This window comes from Leptonotus elevatus, chromosome 18, assembly GCF_054856555.1.
Source record: "Leptonotus elevatus isolate MCC_2025b chromosome 18, RoL_Lele_1.0, whole genome shotgun sequence".
In the NCBI taxonomy this organism is placed as follows: Eukaryota; Metazoa; Chordata; class Actinopteri; order Syngnathiformes; family Syngnathidae; genus Leptonotus; species Leptonotus elevatus.
In genome coordinates, this window is record NC_141256.1 from 4,819,828 (window position 1) to 4,837,579 (window position 17,752).

A 17,752-nucleotide genomic window follows, 5' to 3' on the forward strand; every position below is an offset into this window, starting at 1 on the left:
GGTGGAGGCTGGTGTCTGTGGATCTCACTCTGCTTCGTTTGTCCTTCCTTCCTTTCCTCAGTCTCTCCTTTGGTCTCTTGAGGTCTCCCTGATTTTTTGGATTTGTTGGAATTTAGATGTTTCTGGGGTTGGTGAAGAATTGTGGTTGGTGGCCCGGTGGGTGGTGTCTGGCCGGTGCTGGATTTCACTTTCCTTTTTTTCTTTGGTCCCCTCAGGTCTCCTGACGGCGGTGTTCGGTTTAGGTGAACGGTATGGGATTTTTTTATTATAGTTTTATTAATTTTTTTTGTTTATTATTATTATTATTTTTTTTAAAGAGATCAGTATTGTTCATTCGGTAATGTCATCATCATTGCTCTTTTTTCTTTTTGTATGTGGGTGAGTATGTGTATGTGCGTGTGTGCGTGTGTGCGTGCGTGCGTGTGTGTGTGTGAACTAACGAATACACCCACGCACGCACACACCCACATACACATACACATACACATACTCACCCACATACAAAAAAAAAAAAAGTGCAGTGCTGATGACATTACCGAATGAACAATACTGAGCTATTTTAGAATAAAAAAAAAATAAATAAAAAAAAAGATACTTGGCAACATACGAGGCTGAAATCTGATTGGACAAAAAAAAAAGTCCACATTCAGCACTGGAAGAAGGGCAGCCAAGAGAAACGCAACACAGTAAAGACAATAGACTGTTGGAACTAAATAAATATGATATAATTTTGGTCGTACCTAAAATGTAGATGGAAATGTAGATGGTGAATTCTTGTGACACTGTCGGCCAACAGAAAAGGCCTCACAGGTCCTGACTGCCCTCCATTATACACTTGTGGAATTGAGGCCAAGATTCTTTCAGGGACTTTCATCAGAGCGATTTCTTTCCAGCTTTTTGCATTAATGTTGCTTTACTGGATTACTGTATGGAATGCTCGACCTCACTCTGCTAAGAGTGTGAATAAGGCCAAAGGTGTCACCTGTTCAACAGCAAGCATGCGCACATACACGGGTGCACGTAAACAAACTTACTGTGCTTTCTTTCTAGCACAGGGAATTCACTAGGTTCTCTCTCTCTCTCTCTCTCTCTCTCTCTCTCTCTCTCTCTCTCTCTCTCTCTCTCTCTCTCTCTCTCTCTCTCTCTCTCTCTCTCTCTCTCTCAAAAACACACAAAGCCAGACACACCAATTGCCTTTAGTCGTCATCTTACAAATATAAATGCTCCTCTTGAGAATTTGGAGGCACTAAAGTACCTCAATGGAAAACTGTGTGCTTCTCTAGACACTCCAAAGATGGAGAAAGTTGTATGACTGTAAATGTATAGACATGTGTCTGCTATATGAGAGCGGAAAAAAAAAGATGATTATGTGAAAGGCAGTGTCTGTCCTCCATCAACTGGGATTACGGTGCAAACTTGATGCTTATCTTCTGCTTCTGAGCCTCTGAGTCCGTAATACGGGATAATACGTTGCTAGAGGCAGCTCACTGAATCACTATGACCAAAACTACAGAGGGACCAGACAGAGCACTTGATTTATTGCAGCTGTCTTATTTTAGATGTTCCCGATTCCAGTCGTCTGTGTCCCATTTCAACTCCTGATGGAGAAATTTCCCCTTCTCTAAGAAAGTCCAAAACGCACACAGTGAAACCAACCACAGAACATGATAACAAAATTGAGCGACAGCTGTGTTTATGGTGGCTAACAAAGGCTTATTATTCCAGAAGCAAGGTGGCAGATTGCTGGCTCCAAACACCATGGCTAGACTAGGGTGACATTAAAATGTGATACAAAAACAGCGAATAGTAAGTGACAGGCAAGTGGATTACAGTGATGAGCGGCAAATCTTCAACACTTGAATAGAGTCTAACAATATAATCTGCCAGTAATCTTAAAATGACCCAGGCAATCCTAAACTAGTACAGTACTCTTTTCAAGTTTGGATCTTTGTACATTCATATTGTCGATGGTGTAGTTGTACACTGCCACAATTTAATGATATCTATTCGGCATTCTGATTAATATTGACAGCCATTTTGCCACTTGCTGTCGACTAAAAATGACATCAGCCCTGATTGGTTGTTACCTGAGCCCTGAGCAACTGTAATGACATTTTCAGTCGACAGGAAGTGGCAAAATGGCCCCCTGAGATGGATAAAACTTCAAACCAGGAAGTGTGTACGGGGACGCCCCCTTGAACTCGGAAATTCCACCTGCGAAGTCGGGGGTGGGGTGGTTGTGGGAAGTACCCCGACTTCACCGACGGACTACAATGTGACGTCACTCTACAATGGTGACCGTTTTGGAATCACAGACCGTGAATGGTCAAACACAATTTACTCGAGTATAAAACTAGATAGCTTTCTTCATTCATAAATATTCGACATAACTTCACGTAACACAACGTACGTGACAGTATGGCGCTATCTCCCTGCATGAAATTATACGGTGAAATACTGAACTGTATGATATGCTTATGAAATAAGATAAAAACAATGAATGACGCAAAATTGTGAGAAGGCTAATTTGCTGGAGGTCAAAATTAGTTTTGAGGACCAAAATGAAAACCAATTTATCACTATCCGCCATTTTGGTTGTTTACTTTTGCCTCGAATGCTTTCAGATCGGAACTGGGAAAAACCAACTCGAATAAATCCGATTTCTGACCGTCCTCAAATGCAGCATTATATAATGTCAATAGGACCCTTGCGGCTTAAGCCAGATGGCAGCCATTTTATGTTGCCACCTTTACTGACAACTTCTGTTATGTTTCTGCTGAAAACTTATCAGTGTGCGTTTTAAGATAGGATCCCTGTATGGAGTCATGAGAGTCTCGCACAGAGCGACCTTAACTGTTTGTATTGACCGTTTATTATCTCAATATTGTGAATTGTGACTCATAGTGGTTAGGTTTACATTTCGCAGCAAATTTGTCCTCATGGGCTTTACTTTCACTTGATCGTTGATGGCTCTGACAACATGATGCAGACGAATCTTTGAGCAGCGCCCGGAGATCTACCTTATAAGAGAAAATTAAAATGTAGTGCTTCTGACAAGATTTATTGGTACAACGATGTTATACACGGTGGAGTTTTTGCTGTCGAGGCAGAAAATAATATGATTTATTAAGTAAACTATTGGTGTCCTTGATGATTTTGGTCGTCTAGAGTGTGATTGTTAGTGTCTTTACCATTGAGGTTATGCACAGTTTCATGGGTTCTGAACTTGTTGACCCATCTGTAGATCATTGAGTGGACAGGAAATTCACGACATCCGAACCGTTCTTTGAATTGCAGTTGAGCTGCGTGGATAGACTTTAGCCGAAAATATGCCTCAACTATAAATGTTTTTTCCTCAGTAGTCCATGGCATCTTGAACGTCAAACTTGGTAAACTCTTAGAACATTAATTCTTCTTGGTAAATCTGAAAAATATAAATAAATTATTATTTCTAAAGTTATTCAAGTTTAGGTGATGACCGTTTTTTTTGTGTCACCCAATGAATGTAACTAATACGATCTCATTTGAAGCCAAAATATGCTCAACGTCTTGTTGACTGTTAGTTTTTCATGTGTGTGTTTTTTGGGGAAGGGATACAATGGTATCGATTGTTCAATTAGTGAAATTGTCTTGACATGATCTGACATTTTCACTAGTAGACCACTTGAATGTACAAAATAAGCATGGGTGTGATTTCATATCAATTTGTTCTTGTTTTACTGGAAAACAAAGACACGCCTTGTCATCAGGCCTGACTCTGCATTTATAGTAAATGGTGACACTCATCATTTGTCATTACCTTCAGTCTGTGTATTTTTTTCTGTGGTATCATAGGAATTGGTGTGCTTATGTGGTGACCCGCACTGTTAGCTGTGTGATGGAGGATGGCGTGGAGACATATATCAAACCAGACTACCAACGCTGTACCTGGGGCCAGTGTCCTCGAGTGGCGTGAGTACCTATTACTCATGTACACACGCACACGCGCACACACACGCACACACACCCACATGCGCGCACACGCATGCACACACACCCACACGCGCGCACACACACAGGTTTGTTTTACTATCTTTCTGGGGCCATCTCATTGACATAATGCATTTCCTAGCCCCTTTCCCTAACCCCAACCATACAAAATGATTGCCTATTCCTTACCCTAACTTCAACCATAACCCAATTCAAACCTAAACTCTAAAACCAAGTCTTGACCCTGAAAAAGAGGTCTAAATTTGTGGTGCCCAGCAAAATGGCCCCACATGAATGGGTAGGCCCTACTATGTAAAAAAAACAAGACACACACACACACACAAAACGGAACCTCTGGGGCCAAACAAGCAATCCATTACGGGATGACAATTTTTACCATTGGAATTTATGGAAAAAAATTATCTAACTGTTCCCATCTTAAAAGTATGATTTGAACACACAAGTTAACTTTTTTTGAGCCTCAAAAGAAGAGTTTGCAGTTTTCAAACTCTATCAAATTAGGGCTGATATGGCCAAAAAATTCAATCTCGATTTTTTTTCTCCAGTTTTTCAGGACAATTATGATCGAGTTTAATCTAATAAACCCTACAAACGTTTATTTAAAGGTTTCATTTATTCAAAAATACTATACTGCCCTCTAATGGATTATCCTTGCAATGCATATGTCAGATCATATAAATCAGGGTTTTAATTGGAAAAAAATATATTATACTCATGAAATAGAGGGCTCAAAATGTCTTGTATTATATATGATACGTTTGGCTTTATAGTGTTAAATTAACGCTGCAGCCCAGATTGAACCCCCCAGCGGGCTGGTTTTGGCCCACGGGACATATGTTTGAAACTTCTGCTTTAAAAAGCTAATTTTTCCTGAAAATTCCTACTTCTACCTCAGGGGTGTTACTGTTTTCTCTGCACACTCAAACAAATATCTTTCTCCTCATTAACTTCCTGCCTTTTATTGCGCTGGCTTGTATTCCGTCTATTGGCTCCATCGTACCCCTTCCTGTCTGAGGATACTCATTTCACTCAACGTTGTTTTATTTTCGAGCCATCTTTCAAGAGAGTCTGGTCAGAGAGGTGCTCACTTGTTATCCTGGTGTGTTGCCAAAATGTCACTATGTGCATGCTCACACCGCAAGGGTTTGATTTCAGTGATGAAGTGCTGTATTCAAACCCACACATGCATTACTGTGTTGACCAGGGAATATCCAGTGTCCTCAGTCGAGGAACAATTTGACTATAGATGGGATGGATTTGATGATGTTCTCCAAATACGGATGTTACGCAGTGAGAAAACATTCAGCAAACTCTCGTGATGTTTTTGTTCTATTGAAGTAATAACCATACTGCTGTGGACACTGGTTTCGCCCCTTGATCCTTGTGCCTGCCTGAATCATCTGCCTAAATCTGGGCTGTGGCCAGAATGGAGCCGACAGGGGCTTCATCCATTCCGCCATCACCTTCTAGTCTAGCACACTGGAAAATAATCTCAATATTCCTCTTTTGTCCTTTTTATAATTGTTCTTCCACCCGCCACCTCTCTTGCTGTTTTTTATATTTCTTCTGAGAGCACATTGTATCCCTTCTTCTCACGCTTTTAGCGCAGAGAGCTGGAAGATGAAGATATTTTCCATGTGCATATAATACTTTTGAGTGCCGCCTATGAAGTGGCATTAAAAGGGAGCAACCTGCTAAACAATTACTGTTGAGGCTCGTTAATGCGTCTGAGTTGCTGCTGTAAACCTTAATTGTGACTTCCGTCCAATTCTGGGCTCATTATTGAGACGTGTATGGCCCTCAATCACAAGTTGGAGTGACACATTAATGAGGGGGAGAACTGGCCAAGATAAGCATTCTACTTTCTCCTACCAGAAAGACATCGAGTTTTCGTAGTGGCTAAATATAGTTGATATCTTGGAGAATGAAAATAGCAGACAATGTTTACAACTCTGAATGGTTCCACCTGTCGTCACACTTGTACTGTTCTGCGCCAAAAAACCTCGCCTATTTTTTTCCAATTCAGCCTGTAGTAACGATGTGTAACAGCAGTCATCTCTCAACTCTTTCAAACGCAATGTGTGGCTCATATGGGTGGAGTGAGTTGTTATTGGCTTCACCCAAACACTTATCGGTTCCCATAATATAGGACCAGGAAACTTTCAACAATGAGCATGAGGCATATCTCATCGTTCAAGGTGATGTCATGCCCTTAAATATCCAAATGGATTGCTGATATTACCCCCTTAAGGTAATATCTTACTGTGTGGCAAAGGCTTGCGAGTATTTGCGAATATAGCGAATGTTGTTTTTTCATCAGGCTTCGTTAAAGGTTGCAAAGGGTTGCAAAAACGTTCGCCAGGCGTTCACAAACAGTCGTTACGCTCGCACACATTTTAAATCGTCCCCAAGAAATTTCTTGGCAAAATTTTGAACCAAGAAAAACTGTTTGCAACCATTGTGAATGTCTGGTGAATGTCTTTGCAACCATTTGCCACCTTTAACTCATTCACTCCCAGCCATTTTTCACTGAAGCAACTCCCTTCGCTCCCCAGCGGTTTTACTGGATTTTGACTGATTTTGCAAGGCCCACAGAATATTGTGTTCTATTGGTATAAAAACATGGAACCTACCAAAAGAAAGATTAAAGCCTCTTCTTTCATCAGGAAAAAAGTACATTTCTATCTGTTTCCGTTTTGCATTAATTAGTATTAGAATATAGCTAAGTTTCATCATTATTCATAAATGTGTTGAAAACACTGGGGAAAAGAGCTTGTTGCATCATGGCCCTGGTTGATCTCTTATACTCTGCTGCCACCTGCTGGCCGTTTTTGTATTATCTACCATTGCTTTAAGAGACCTCTTCAGATCAGAGCCTACATCAAAGTCTTCTGTATGTTCTAGCATAAAAAAAAAAATATATATATATATATATAAATACGTTTTTAGGACCATGGCAATATTAAAAATAGAAGGTTTTTATGCGTTTTTGGGAGCAAATGAGTTAACAAACCCTGACAAAACATCAACATTTGTTACATTCGAAAACACTTGCAAGAATTCGCTGCTCAGTGACATACTACCTTTCAGCATCTAATCACTCAAATGCTATCCCTATTCTGGTCACAGCATTGTTATAATAATACCTTTCTTTCAGTCAAAGTTCTTTAAATAATACAATGTGATAAATTAACCAGTTCGAATTCAACTAATTCCATTTATTTTCATTCCCGCTGCATGGTACTTGCTCAATGCAACGTAACTTTTTTCGGGTAGCAATGGGCGCTGCCATTTTGTCCTCTACCACCCTCTAATGTCAAAGTGACCTCGGACTTGCATTGCAAACGTCATGTGACCAAAACCAGAAAACATAGCGCCTTGAGAATAATGAAATTGGATGGATGAATCCGTGCCTAATTCCTCTTTATTAAAGCACATTGCCAACAATATCTACACGCTTCCACATGCAAGTTTTTTTGTTGTAAAAAAGAAATTCAATGTTATTGTTGTTCACCAGTCAATTCCCTGAATTCTCAGGTACCGGACATACAGGAGGCCGAGGTACAAGGTGGCTTACAAGATGGTGACAGAAATGGAGTGGAAATGTTGCCATGGATACTCAGGGGAGGACTGTCACGAGGGGCCCGTCAACAGTGGACGACCCCATGTCACACAGACAGGCCACACACAAGGCAGCGGACAGAGTGGAAATGGTAATAAGCTGCACGCTACCAAACTTGAATAAAAAAAGTAGTCGATACAAATGACAGCAAACATATGTAAGGGTCATATAGGCTATATTTAAAAAATATATGTTACAGTATTATGAGTATGACATAATCATAGCTTCCACGGTTGTAGCCTGTAAAAGGGAAAAAAAAACAGACAAAGGAAACCCCACTTGATATTAGTACAACACTTTACATTTGTTTTTACTAATGGTGTCATTACCGAGAGTCAAATTATTCGAGCACATAATAAACAAACACCCATGAGTACCTTAGCATAGCACATGCTTTAGCCTAGCATGTGATTTAGCTTAGTTCCTGCTTTAGCTTTAACTTAGCTACTATGTGAAAAACACTTTGTCCATTTTTGTCTTTTTTTTTTTTACATTTCTATGTTTTAGGATGAAACTGAATGCAGGCATATCAAAAACATAAAAATATAAAAAATGGGGGGAAAATGGACATAAGTCTTTTTCACATAGCAGCGACAATATGCACAACCTCAAGTTGATGGTTTTATATTACATGTTAGTGTAGTATTTTACTGAAATATCAACCATGTATCTTGTTTATCCATGCCCTATTATTAGTAATATTATATTAACTGATTGACTGATCTTTACACATTTTCACTTTTTTATGTACCGTAGTAATGTTCAGCAAATGACATCTGTTGCATTTTTTTTTAGGATCCGAGCTACAACATATGCATTCATCGAAAGAGAAACAGACATGTCTAGTGGATGAGTAATTAACAATCATAATAATAATAATAATAATAAAGTATGATTTTAAGTGACTAAAGTTCTATATGAAATGATATTTTCTTTATTACAACATATGGTACATATGTTGCATATCAAGAGTTCAAGTGTTCTTTAAGAGAAGAATCAGTAATCAAACGCTGTAATTGTAAATTTAATGTTGTGGTTTATGACGCACCCTTTTGTTTTGCATAGACATGATGCAATACTTTCCATTATCTGTGACCGATATCAAAACCAGTGGAAACCGTCACACTGAGCCAGACAGCATTTGTACACAGCCGAAACCACACAATCTCAACTCAAGTCCAAAATTACTTCCTGGCCCAACAAGAACGTACTAAAACTAAACCAAACAATCTGGGGAGTAAAAATCAGGTTTGGCTGGATAATAATTAAGAGACACAAAAATTTTGCAGGAAGTCTTACCAGAAGAGTAGAAACTCTTTTTGTGGGAAAGGAGTCATGAACATATTTATGTCTTCTTTTTTTGGGGCGCGTGTGTGTGCGCATGCGTGCGTGTGTGTGCGTGCGTCCGTGTAAGTTTGTGCTCTTGAATTCACCTGAAACATGTTATAAAGCCCAGTCCCTTCACCTTAACTGTATACTTCAGAGTCCTGAAGTTGTCAGGAAACCAGAGGAAGGATCAAAGGAAAGAAAGATGAAACAAAGTGAAATCCCGCACCAATCAGACACCACCTACCACCCACAGTTACAAAACCAGAATCTTTCACCAACCCCAGAAACATCTAAATTTCAACAGATTAGGGAGACCTCAAGAGACCAGAGGAAAGACTAAAGGAAGGAAGGAAGGATAGATGAAGCAGAGTGAGATCAGCAAACACCAGCCACCACTGATTCAGCGACCAGTGGGAAAAGCAAATTCTGTTTGAAAATTTTTTTTTTTGTCAGTGGAATCACTGAATACTTTTGTCACTTTGTTAGTGAAGACTAAAATGACACTTCACGTCCAGACCTTTGAACATCAAATATTCTGCTGATGTACTTTACTGTGTCTAAGCACACTTGTCAATCAAATAAAAAAAGGCACTTGAGTATAATGTAACCAGTCCTCCTATGCCTGTTTTACTTTTCTTGTAAACAGGTGACAGTGAAAAGGTGAGACAGCTGGAAGAAACAATCAACGGCCTTACTAAAGACCTCCACAGCATACAGACCTCCGTTCATGATCTAAACCAGAAGTTGTATGTGAATGTGCTTTTTAATCCAATGCATTCATGCCACGTTATGCCTCTTGTAAGGAAAGTAATGTCAACTCTTCTCCTGTATAGTTCAGTTCTAAATGGAGCTATTGTGCCAGCTGATTCAGCCCAACCACACATGAAGGAAACGATCAACAACATCCACACAAAGCTGGACCATCTGTATAATAGAACACAGGTAAATAATGATAATAATAATAGAATATTTGTCTAGTGTATTGCATTATATTATCCAATAATGATATTGTTTGCGTTTTTCCCCTCATAAAATAGCCAACAAAGTGTAGCTATACAGTATGTCACTTTAATGAACAATAAGTTAAATTTTCTGGACACTACTTTATTGTGTTTGCCCCACAAATAATATTCAAGGCAAGCATAAACTATGTGATTTGATTTGTTTGTTCAGGTCCATGATGAGACCCTGCTCAACATTAACAACCACTTAGAGAATGGAGGGGGTAATGACCTAGATGGAGCCACTGTAGGGGGACACCAGGGGAACCAGCTGAACACACTCAAGGCACAAATACTGACAGAGCTAGAGAGAAGGGTGGCTCTGTCCTGCTCTGCCTGCCAGGTGAAGTCCGATGTACTAAACATAAATAAATGCCAGGATCAGATTAACATCAGGTGTTTTTTTTTAAAGAACCTGCTTATTTATCCAGGTGCTTCTTTGCTGCAGTATCAGTACTTGTTCTGGTGTCAGGTAGTGTTAGTAATGTTTCCAGGTATTATGAATATCTCTTATCTTTTTCCCTAGAGGGTGAGGATGACTGTATAAACCCATTTAAAGCCATAACTTTCCTCTCCATAAACATTGGGTCACTTCTGCCCTCATTCACCTTTCATGGTTCCTTACAAGGCTTATGCCTGTGAGTGCCCCTCACAAGAAAAAGTAAAAAAGTAACTGCATTTCCTGGAGTAAATAACGGTGATGTATAGTGCCCATTTTCCACTGCACTGTACCAGCTCCACTATTAATGTGTTTCCTGTGGAAAACCTACTGTAGACCACGTGTGTGACGTCAATCACTGTTGGCCATTCTTAATACAGGAAACAGATAAGCAACAAAATGCAGCAATTTATTTCTAGAAATCTACAGAAAAGTACATTACATACATTTTCATATGACCACTCCTACAGTATTCATAGGAAACTACAATGTCTTATCACCAATGAGTTATTTATAGAATTTACCTGCCTTGACTTGGTGCCTGTGGGCACCATGTAGGTGACCCCAATGCTAACATTAGCTTCTCCTTACTGTAATTTAGCTCGATGATGCTCCAATCTCCCCTTTGTTGCAGCATCTTGTTTAACTTCCTGCTCTTATTCTCCTCTTGGATAATAATAATAATTATAATAAAAAAAATCTCCTTACCTTGATGCAGTTGATTCTCATTCTCTTCCATTGTTGTTGTTAGCATTTCTCATTCCTTCCTGATTTGCTCAATGACGCATGGTTTTCAGTTTTCTGCTGTACTATTTTAACCCTTGTACAAAAAATAATAATAATAATAATCTAATCTCGCAGTATTGGAGCCAAGGGTTGGCTCCTCTCTTCAAACTGTGCTAACCAAGTCATTTATGATTTTTTTTGTTTTTACTTTTAATCAATCAAAATGTTCAGTGGCTTCAGACCTATCCGTACATATATAGTTTTTATATATTTGTTTACAATAAAAGTGACAATAAAAGCAATAGTCATTTATAATGGGAGTCAATGGAGCCAAACATTGGATAAATACTACATGTGTACTATTAAAAAATCTGTCTCCCACATATAATAATGACTATAATTATTTAGAAATGATTGATGGTGCCATTTTTTACTTCAACATTCTGGGTGAAAGTTCAGCTTCCTCTGATATGTTTGATCTATGATAATATTATTAATAAAAAGCAATACTGCACGAGGGTAGTGGAAAATCAACCACCCCAAAATGAGCTGATACTTTACAGTGTAAAAGTGGCAAAATGTTCTCCAAAAGGGTGAGCATTTATTAACTCATTCACTGCTAGCCCAGTTAAAGTGGATTTTTTTACGTCAATAGCCGTCAATGGCATTGAATGAGTGTACAGTGTGACATAAAGAAGAATTCCCATCAGGGCATAAAACAATGAAGCTAGAATGGACCAAGTACTTTCAAGTCAGCACATTCATTAATTTTGCAAGTTCTTGCATGAGTAATCTCGCGAACACTTCCTAAAGGAAGTCAATACCGTGACAATAGATATAACAGCTCTTGTCATGTTCTTGTTTTCAGGCTGGTGTGGAAGATCTGAGGCGACAGCAAGAGGCGGACCGAGAAAGAGTGAGAGCCCTTGAGAAACTGATCAGCTCCATGGACCAACATTTTAGGCAGAGCCTGCAAATCATTCGCAGTGAGACTGAACAGTCCCAGACGTGCTGCAACACAGTCACTGAGCTGGAGAAGAGATTATCAGATCTGGATGTCCAAGTCACCTCCACTTCCAGCAAGTGTGACATCATCAAAGGGCGACTGGATAAGGAGCTGGCCGGAAGTGTGGGAGGAAAGGGAAGGGTGACAGAGGACAGGATGAATGGCAAACTGAGAGAGTTGGAGAAGAGGGTGAACAACACTGTGAGAAAAACAGAGCAAAGGTGTACTAACACTGGCAATAACTTGAAGGATAGTGTCCAAAGAGATGTCACGCAACTACGAAACATGGTCCTCAGCCAGTTGGATGATCATAGCTTCAAAATCGGAAAGCTAGAGCTCGATGTGGCTGTTCTTGGAGACACTGTAACTGACCACAGTCGACGTTTAAGCCAGCTAGAGAACGTCACAACCTTCCTCGACAGAAGTTTAATAGCGACTACAAAAATCTGCAATGACACTTGTGGGCGCAACGGAAAAGGCCATAAAACTGAAGAGACTGTAAAAACGTTAGAATGGAGAGTTGTGGCTAATCAAGGGGAAATCCAGAAATTTAACACAAGATTAAATGATTTGTCTGTGTCAGGTGACTCACTGGCAGACAGGATCATTAACCTAACAGATGATGTCAAAAAGATTATTGCCGTGACAGGCAAGGATGGGGAGAACTTCAACAGGGTAGTCACGGAAGTTGAAACACTAAACCAGGATTTGGAAGATTGTTCTATTTGCAGGAATGTAGAGGAAGACTTACGTTTGCTGGCCAACTCCACCACAACGGGCCTCAACAATTGCCAGATCGAGCTGAATGGCATACGCAGAAAGGTGGACTCGGGAGAAACGGTGTGCTCGCAGGTGTGCTCAAACCTCCAAGAAGAGGTAGGGCGACTCAGAGAGGAAGTGGAGAAGAGCAGTCAACTGTGTAGAATCAACATCAATGATGTGAGGAATCGCTTAGACGGTCACACTGACCACAATGGAAGATTAGGAGGGGATCTGAAGTCCATCCAAGGAGAGCTATCTAAGGTCATGGGCACATTCCGATCCATTAATGACACTCTGAAGAGCATGGACACCACCATAGAGACACATGGTTACACGATAGATGATCTGACTGACACTCAGGACAGGATCCAGTCTGAGGTAAAATGAATTGGTCATGACACTGACAGTTGATTTTGCTATGACTGTACTTGTTCTTTTTACCGTGAAAGCAACCAGCAACCTCAAAATAGTTTAAGGGTACACTGGCTTTCAATAAGGCAAACAAGAGAACTCTTCTGCCCCGCAGGTTTCTGTTTTCTCCGAGCTCGCCTTAGGACACCTGCGTTACCGTTTGACAGGTTTACTGTCCTAAAGGTTTTTCATACAAACACTGTAATTATCATTCTTTATTTACTATTCTCATCATAATCCCTTAAAATGCAATTAAAATATTCTGTATATTTGTACTGCATACTACACAGCAAATGAGATCATACACATGCAGGCACGCAAGGAGAGATGTCAGAATCAAACAGCAGTTCTGCACCTCTAAAAAATTGTTGGGTAAAAAATAACGGCAATTAGATTAAAAACAACATAAAAACAAACACACACAAAAAGTTGGGTTAAATAAATAAATTGAAATCAACAGAAATTGAGTTGTTATATGAAAAGCAATAAAAAAAATAATTACAATTTTTTACTTTTTTTCCCTTTTTGGGGGGGGGGGGGTCAAAATGAATAACACTCTATATACAGTTGTTTTGAAAATAACCCAATTTGGGTTAAAACAAAACTGCACTGATTCACTACTTGGGTCAATTTGACACAATTCCTGGAGTTGTTTTGTGCAAAACTGGGTCAATTTGACAAATGTTTGGGTGTTGTATAAAATGAAAATTTTGGGGGGACTTGTTTGTAGACAGCAGTCAAAAAAATTGGGTCAAACTGACCCAAGTAGTGGATCGGTCCATTTTTGACCCAAATTGGGTTATGTTTGATCAAACTGTTTCTGGAATGCACACAGAACCCACAAAATTGGGTTATTAATTTGACCCAACTTGTTGATTTAAATAAATAACATGAAAAGTTGTGTCGGTCCCAAACAACCCAAAAAAGTCGGGTTGGTTATTCAGTTGACTCAACTTTGATCCAAGTTAGGTTCTAAATATAGAACTCAAAATGTTGGCTCGTCCCTTTTGACCCAGTTTGGGTTATTTTTGACGCAACTGTTTTTAGAGTGTAAGATGGTGCGAAGGTTTGATGCCTTCCTCAAGCGCACTTTGGCAGTCAGGCGGCAGAGGAACAACTCTACAAAAAAACTAGTTGCCATTTTGCAGTTTGTCCGCAGCAGAACTGTAACCATCACAGTCTGATTCCAAAGCCCAAGTCCTGACAGAAAAGGTTATAACGTTACCATAATGTTAGCATAAATGCTAACAACTAACAAGAAAAAGAATGCTGCCATAAATCGAGGACACTGTGAAATGTTGGACCAGAATAGCTTGTTTTGTTTGCACTAGCATCACTGCTATTTAAATCTGTGTGCAGTGCGTGTACAAGCTTTTCTGCACACTAAAACAATCAGGCAGTTATTATTTAAAGACATGACGCTAGAACTCAGACATGTTTTGTTGTTGTTAAGCTCTATGGCATCTCACCATGTATTTTCTCTCTGTAAACAAACGCAAGATTATTATTATTATTAAAGCTGCTCTATGTAGCAATTTACCCAAAAATAACTTTACAATAGCTTTTTTATTTGACCAATTATGACTAAAAAAATATTTAGTAGCAGATTAGCACCTTAGCTTTTCACAATGGAGACTCCTGCAAGCCTTTGGCCAATTGTTTTCCTCCGTCTTTGGATGTGGCATCATACACAGTTTGTACGTGAAGAAGGGAGTGTGCAGTTTCAGTTTTCGGCCTCACGTGGCAGTAGCGATTTGAAAATCAATTACCTGCGTTGAGCAGCTTTAAGTTACACAATATTGTTTTCATAAAGTCCTTTATGTGTATTTGAAAATGTAAACAAGGCCACTCAACAGTTAAGGTGCCAGTTTGATTCCTGGCAATCTCATATACAAATATACATTTTCTTACCCTTGGGAGTTATATTCAGATATGATTTGGTTGTTAATCAAGAATATAGCACTAATAGGTCTATCTGAAATTGTTGGTGTTCTATAATTTATACATGTAAACTGTACTACAACTGATTATGACCTAATCTGCTGTTACTGTATTTAAGTTTGGACTCAAATGTATGGACTGTCATTGCATTTTTAAGATGTTACATAGTGATTCAGTCAGAATTTGTACCGTAAGACCTAAATCATCCCGTGATGAACCACTGTTTTATGAAACCTTAAATAGCCTTTGAGAATGGAACACCATTTATGGCAGCAGTGTCATTGCTGCAAGGATGTTTTATGTGTTATTTCATTGAAGTGTATGGACTGAAACGTCTTTTCTTTATGGACTGTAACAGTTGTTTTGGCTTTGAGATGAGTCTCTATGCGGCCGCAGAATAATAGACTTTGTGTCACACACTCAGCATGTCTGTTTTCTGTTACAGGTGGACAATTTGAAGAACGATCTCGCTGAGCATGTCAAAGACTCAGACATTCGATTCGGCAGCTTTGGCAAAGACATTGAAGTGATCAGGAGTAACTATGTGACGGAAGTCGGGGAGTGTCGGCGGGCAAGCGATGGCCTGGAACGCCGTCTCGACAAGCTTGACGGACTGTGCGGACGCTTCGACTCTTTTTCAAATAGTTTACGGAGGATCAAGGAGGGCCTCAACCAACATGTCTCTGGGCTGTGGAGCTGTGTCAATGGACTCAATGTAACAGTCACATCTCAAGGACATCTTATCGATAATATCCAGAATGTGCAGCTCGAGAACGTCCACTCCAAAATACACAGGCTGAACTCATCTCTGCTAGACTTGACGAAGGAGTTCCATGATTTCATACGGCAGGATTTCATGGGTAAGACTCAGAGGATGCGGGGCATGGGATCTGACTTTTGGACAAGATATAGAGCTTGGTTAATGGGAGGCAGTTAGGGAATGTAAAAAAATAGACCAAAGAAAGAATCTGGCCTGTCAAGCATTCATTTAAGAGGCTATAAAGTCTAAAGTGTGTGAAAGAGGAGTTTTTGTAAACATCAGGGTGAAAGACTTAGTCACACTAGGTCAAAGCTCACAGATTTCTTGGCATACAGAAAAAGTTTTAGGAATCTCCCTTGAGCCATCGTTTATCAGAAGAAGAACGTTTGTCTCTTCTTTTTTTTCACTTCAAGAAGTAGTTTGCAATTTTAAAACTGCTAGCATGATTTGAATGTGGCCTCACTTCAATAATCCCCCGCTCCCCCCTTGAGGTGCCTCTGGTCAGACCAGAGGCACCTCTCACTAACAGGCATGAGATTATGAATATGTGCATATTTGTGATAAAGTCACCAGCCTAGCGCTAATGCTAAAAGCAAAGTGAGGATCCCATTAAAATGCTAACAGGAAGTTAGCATCGGGTTCTGGAGTGTTTTCCCTTCAAATAACGAATATCTGCACACATATCTTGTGGAAACACCACATGTGATCTAACACTACGCAAAGGCACAAATTCTTCCCAATGTGTGGAAAATGAGTTATTTTAATATAAATCAATCTCAACTTTCTTCTGTACTCTAAGTGTGTACACCATGGATGCATGGCACTACACTGCCCCCAAGAAGCCAAAACACAAAAGAACAGTCGGTATTTGTTCTTACTGTTTTTTCAGTTGCTATTATTTGAGTTCATTCTATTCTTATTTCACTTTATTGTTTTATTTTGTCATTGTCCTTTCAAGTTACATTTAAAGTTGATATTTCAAAGATTCAAAGACTTTCTTGTCTCAAAATTCAAAAATGCAAATATCCAAGAATTATCATTATTATATATATTTTTGTCTTAACACACATTTCCACATGACATGACATGGCATGAAATACAATCCCCGAGGTCTCAGGTTAACACAAAAAATCCCAAGACTTGTGAGAATGAAAAAAAATCGAATAAAATCTGCATTTTTTCTGCCCAAAATTGGCATCGACATCGGCCTAAAAAAATGCATCTGTGTTGGGCCCTGTGTGTAAACTAGCCAATGTTAGCAGAAGCTGCTACGTTGATAGCATGACTTGAGTTAACCGAACAGAGAACCTGGAGAAAAGTCACAGCCTGTATCCAAATTCACAAGGCTGGGTCCTCCGAAGGCCGAATTTGTCGGCTGCATGACGTCACTCCTGGCGCGACTCGACAACACGCGCAGACTTACAAATGAATGGAGTGTCGGTCAATGCGTTACTGACAAGCAGCATTGACAATCCCTTCATATGGAAGTCTGTCGAGTCGCGCCGGGAGTGACGTCATGTGGCCGACAAATTCGGCCTTCACAATTTGGACACAAATACACATTCAAACCACTTCTTTGACCCATATCCAAAACTGAGCTACAGAAAAATAAATTGAATTGTTCCTGTGCTCCAGGTCCACCTGGTCTACCGGGCCCCAAAGGTGAGCGAGGGCAGTCTGGGCCCCAGGGAGCTATGGGACCCCAAGGAAAGGTGGGGCCTCATGGTGAGCAAGGCAAACAAGGACCATCTGGACCCCCAGGTAG

At 39.8% G+C, this 17,752-nt stretch overlaps 1 protein-coding gene across 1 annotated transcript in view; it reads left to right on the forward strand.

The window, feature by feature from the left end:
• Window positions 1-17,752, forward strand: part of emilin1a (elastin microfibril interfacer 1a) — a 35,967-nt gene that overhangs the window by 13,511 nt on the left and 4,704 nt on the right. Inside the window, exons 2-9 of the mRNA XM_086061630.1 lie at window positions 3,835-3,951; window positions 7,528-7,703; window positions 9,588-9,687; window positions 9,775-9,883; window positions 10,115-10,285; window positions 11,976-13,253; window positions 15,673-16,087; window positions 17,623-17,748. Of these exons, the coding sequence (XP_085917756.1) occupies window positions 3,835-3,951; window positions 7,528-7,703; window positions 9,588-9,687; window positions 9,775-9,883; window positions 10,115-10,285; window positions 11,976-13,253; window positions 15,673-16,087; window positions 17,623-17,748 (2,492 nt within the window). The remainder of the gene's footprint in view (window positions 1-3,834; window positions 3,952-7,527; window positions 7,704-9,587; window positions 9,688-9,774; window positions 9,884-10,114; window positions 10,286-11,975; window positions 13,254-15,672; window positions 16,088-17,622; window positions 17,749-17,752) is intronic.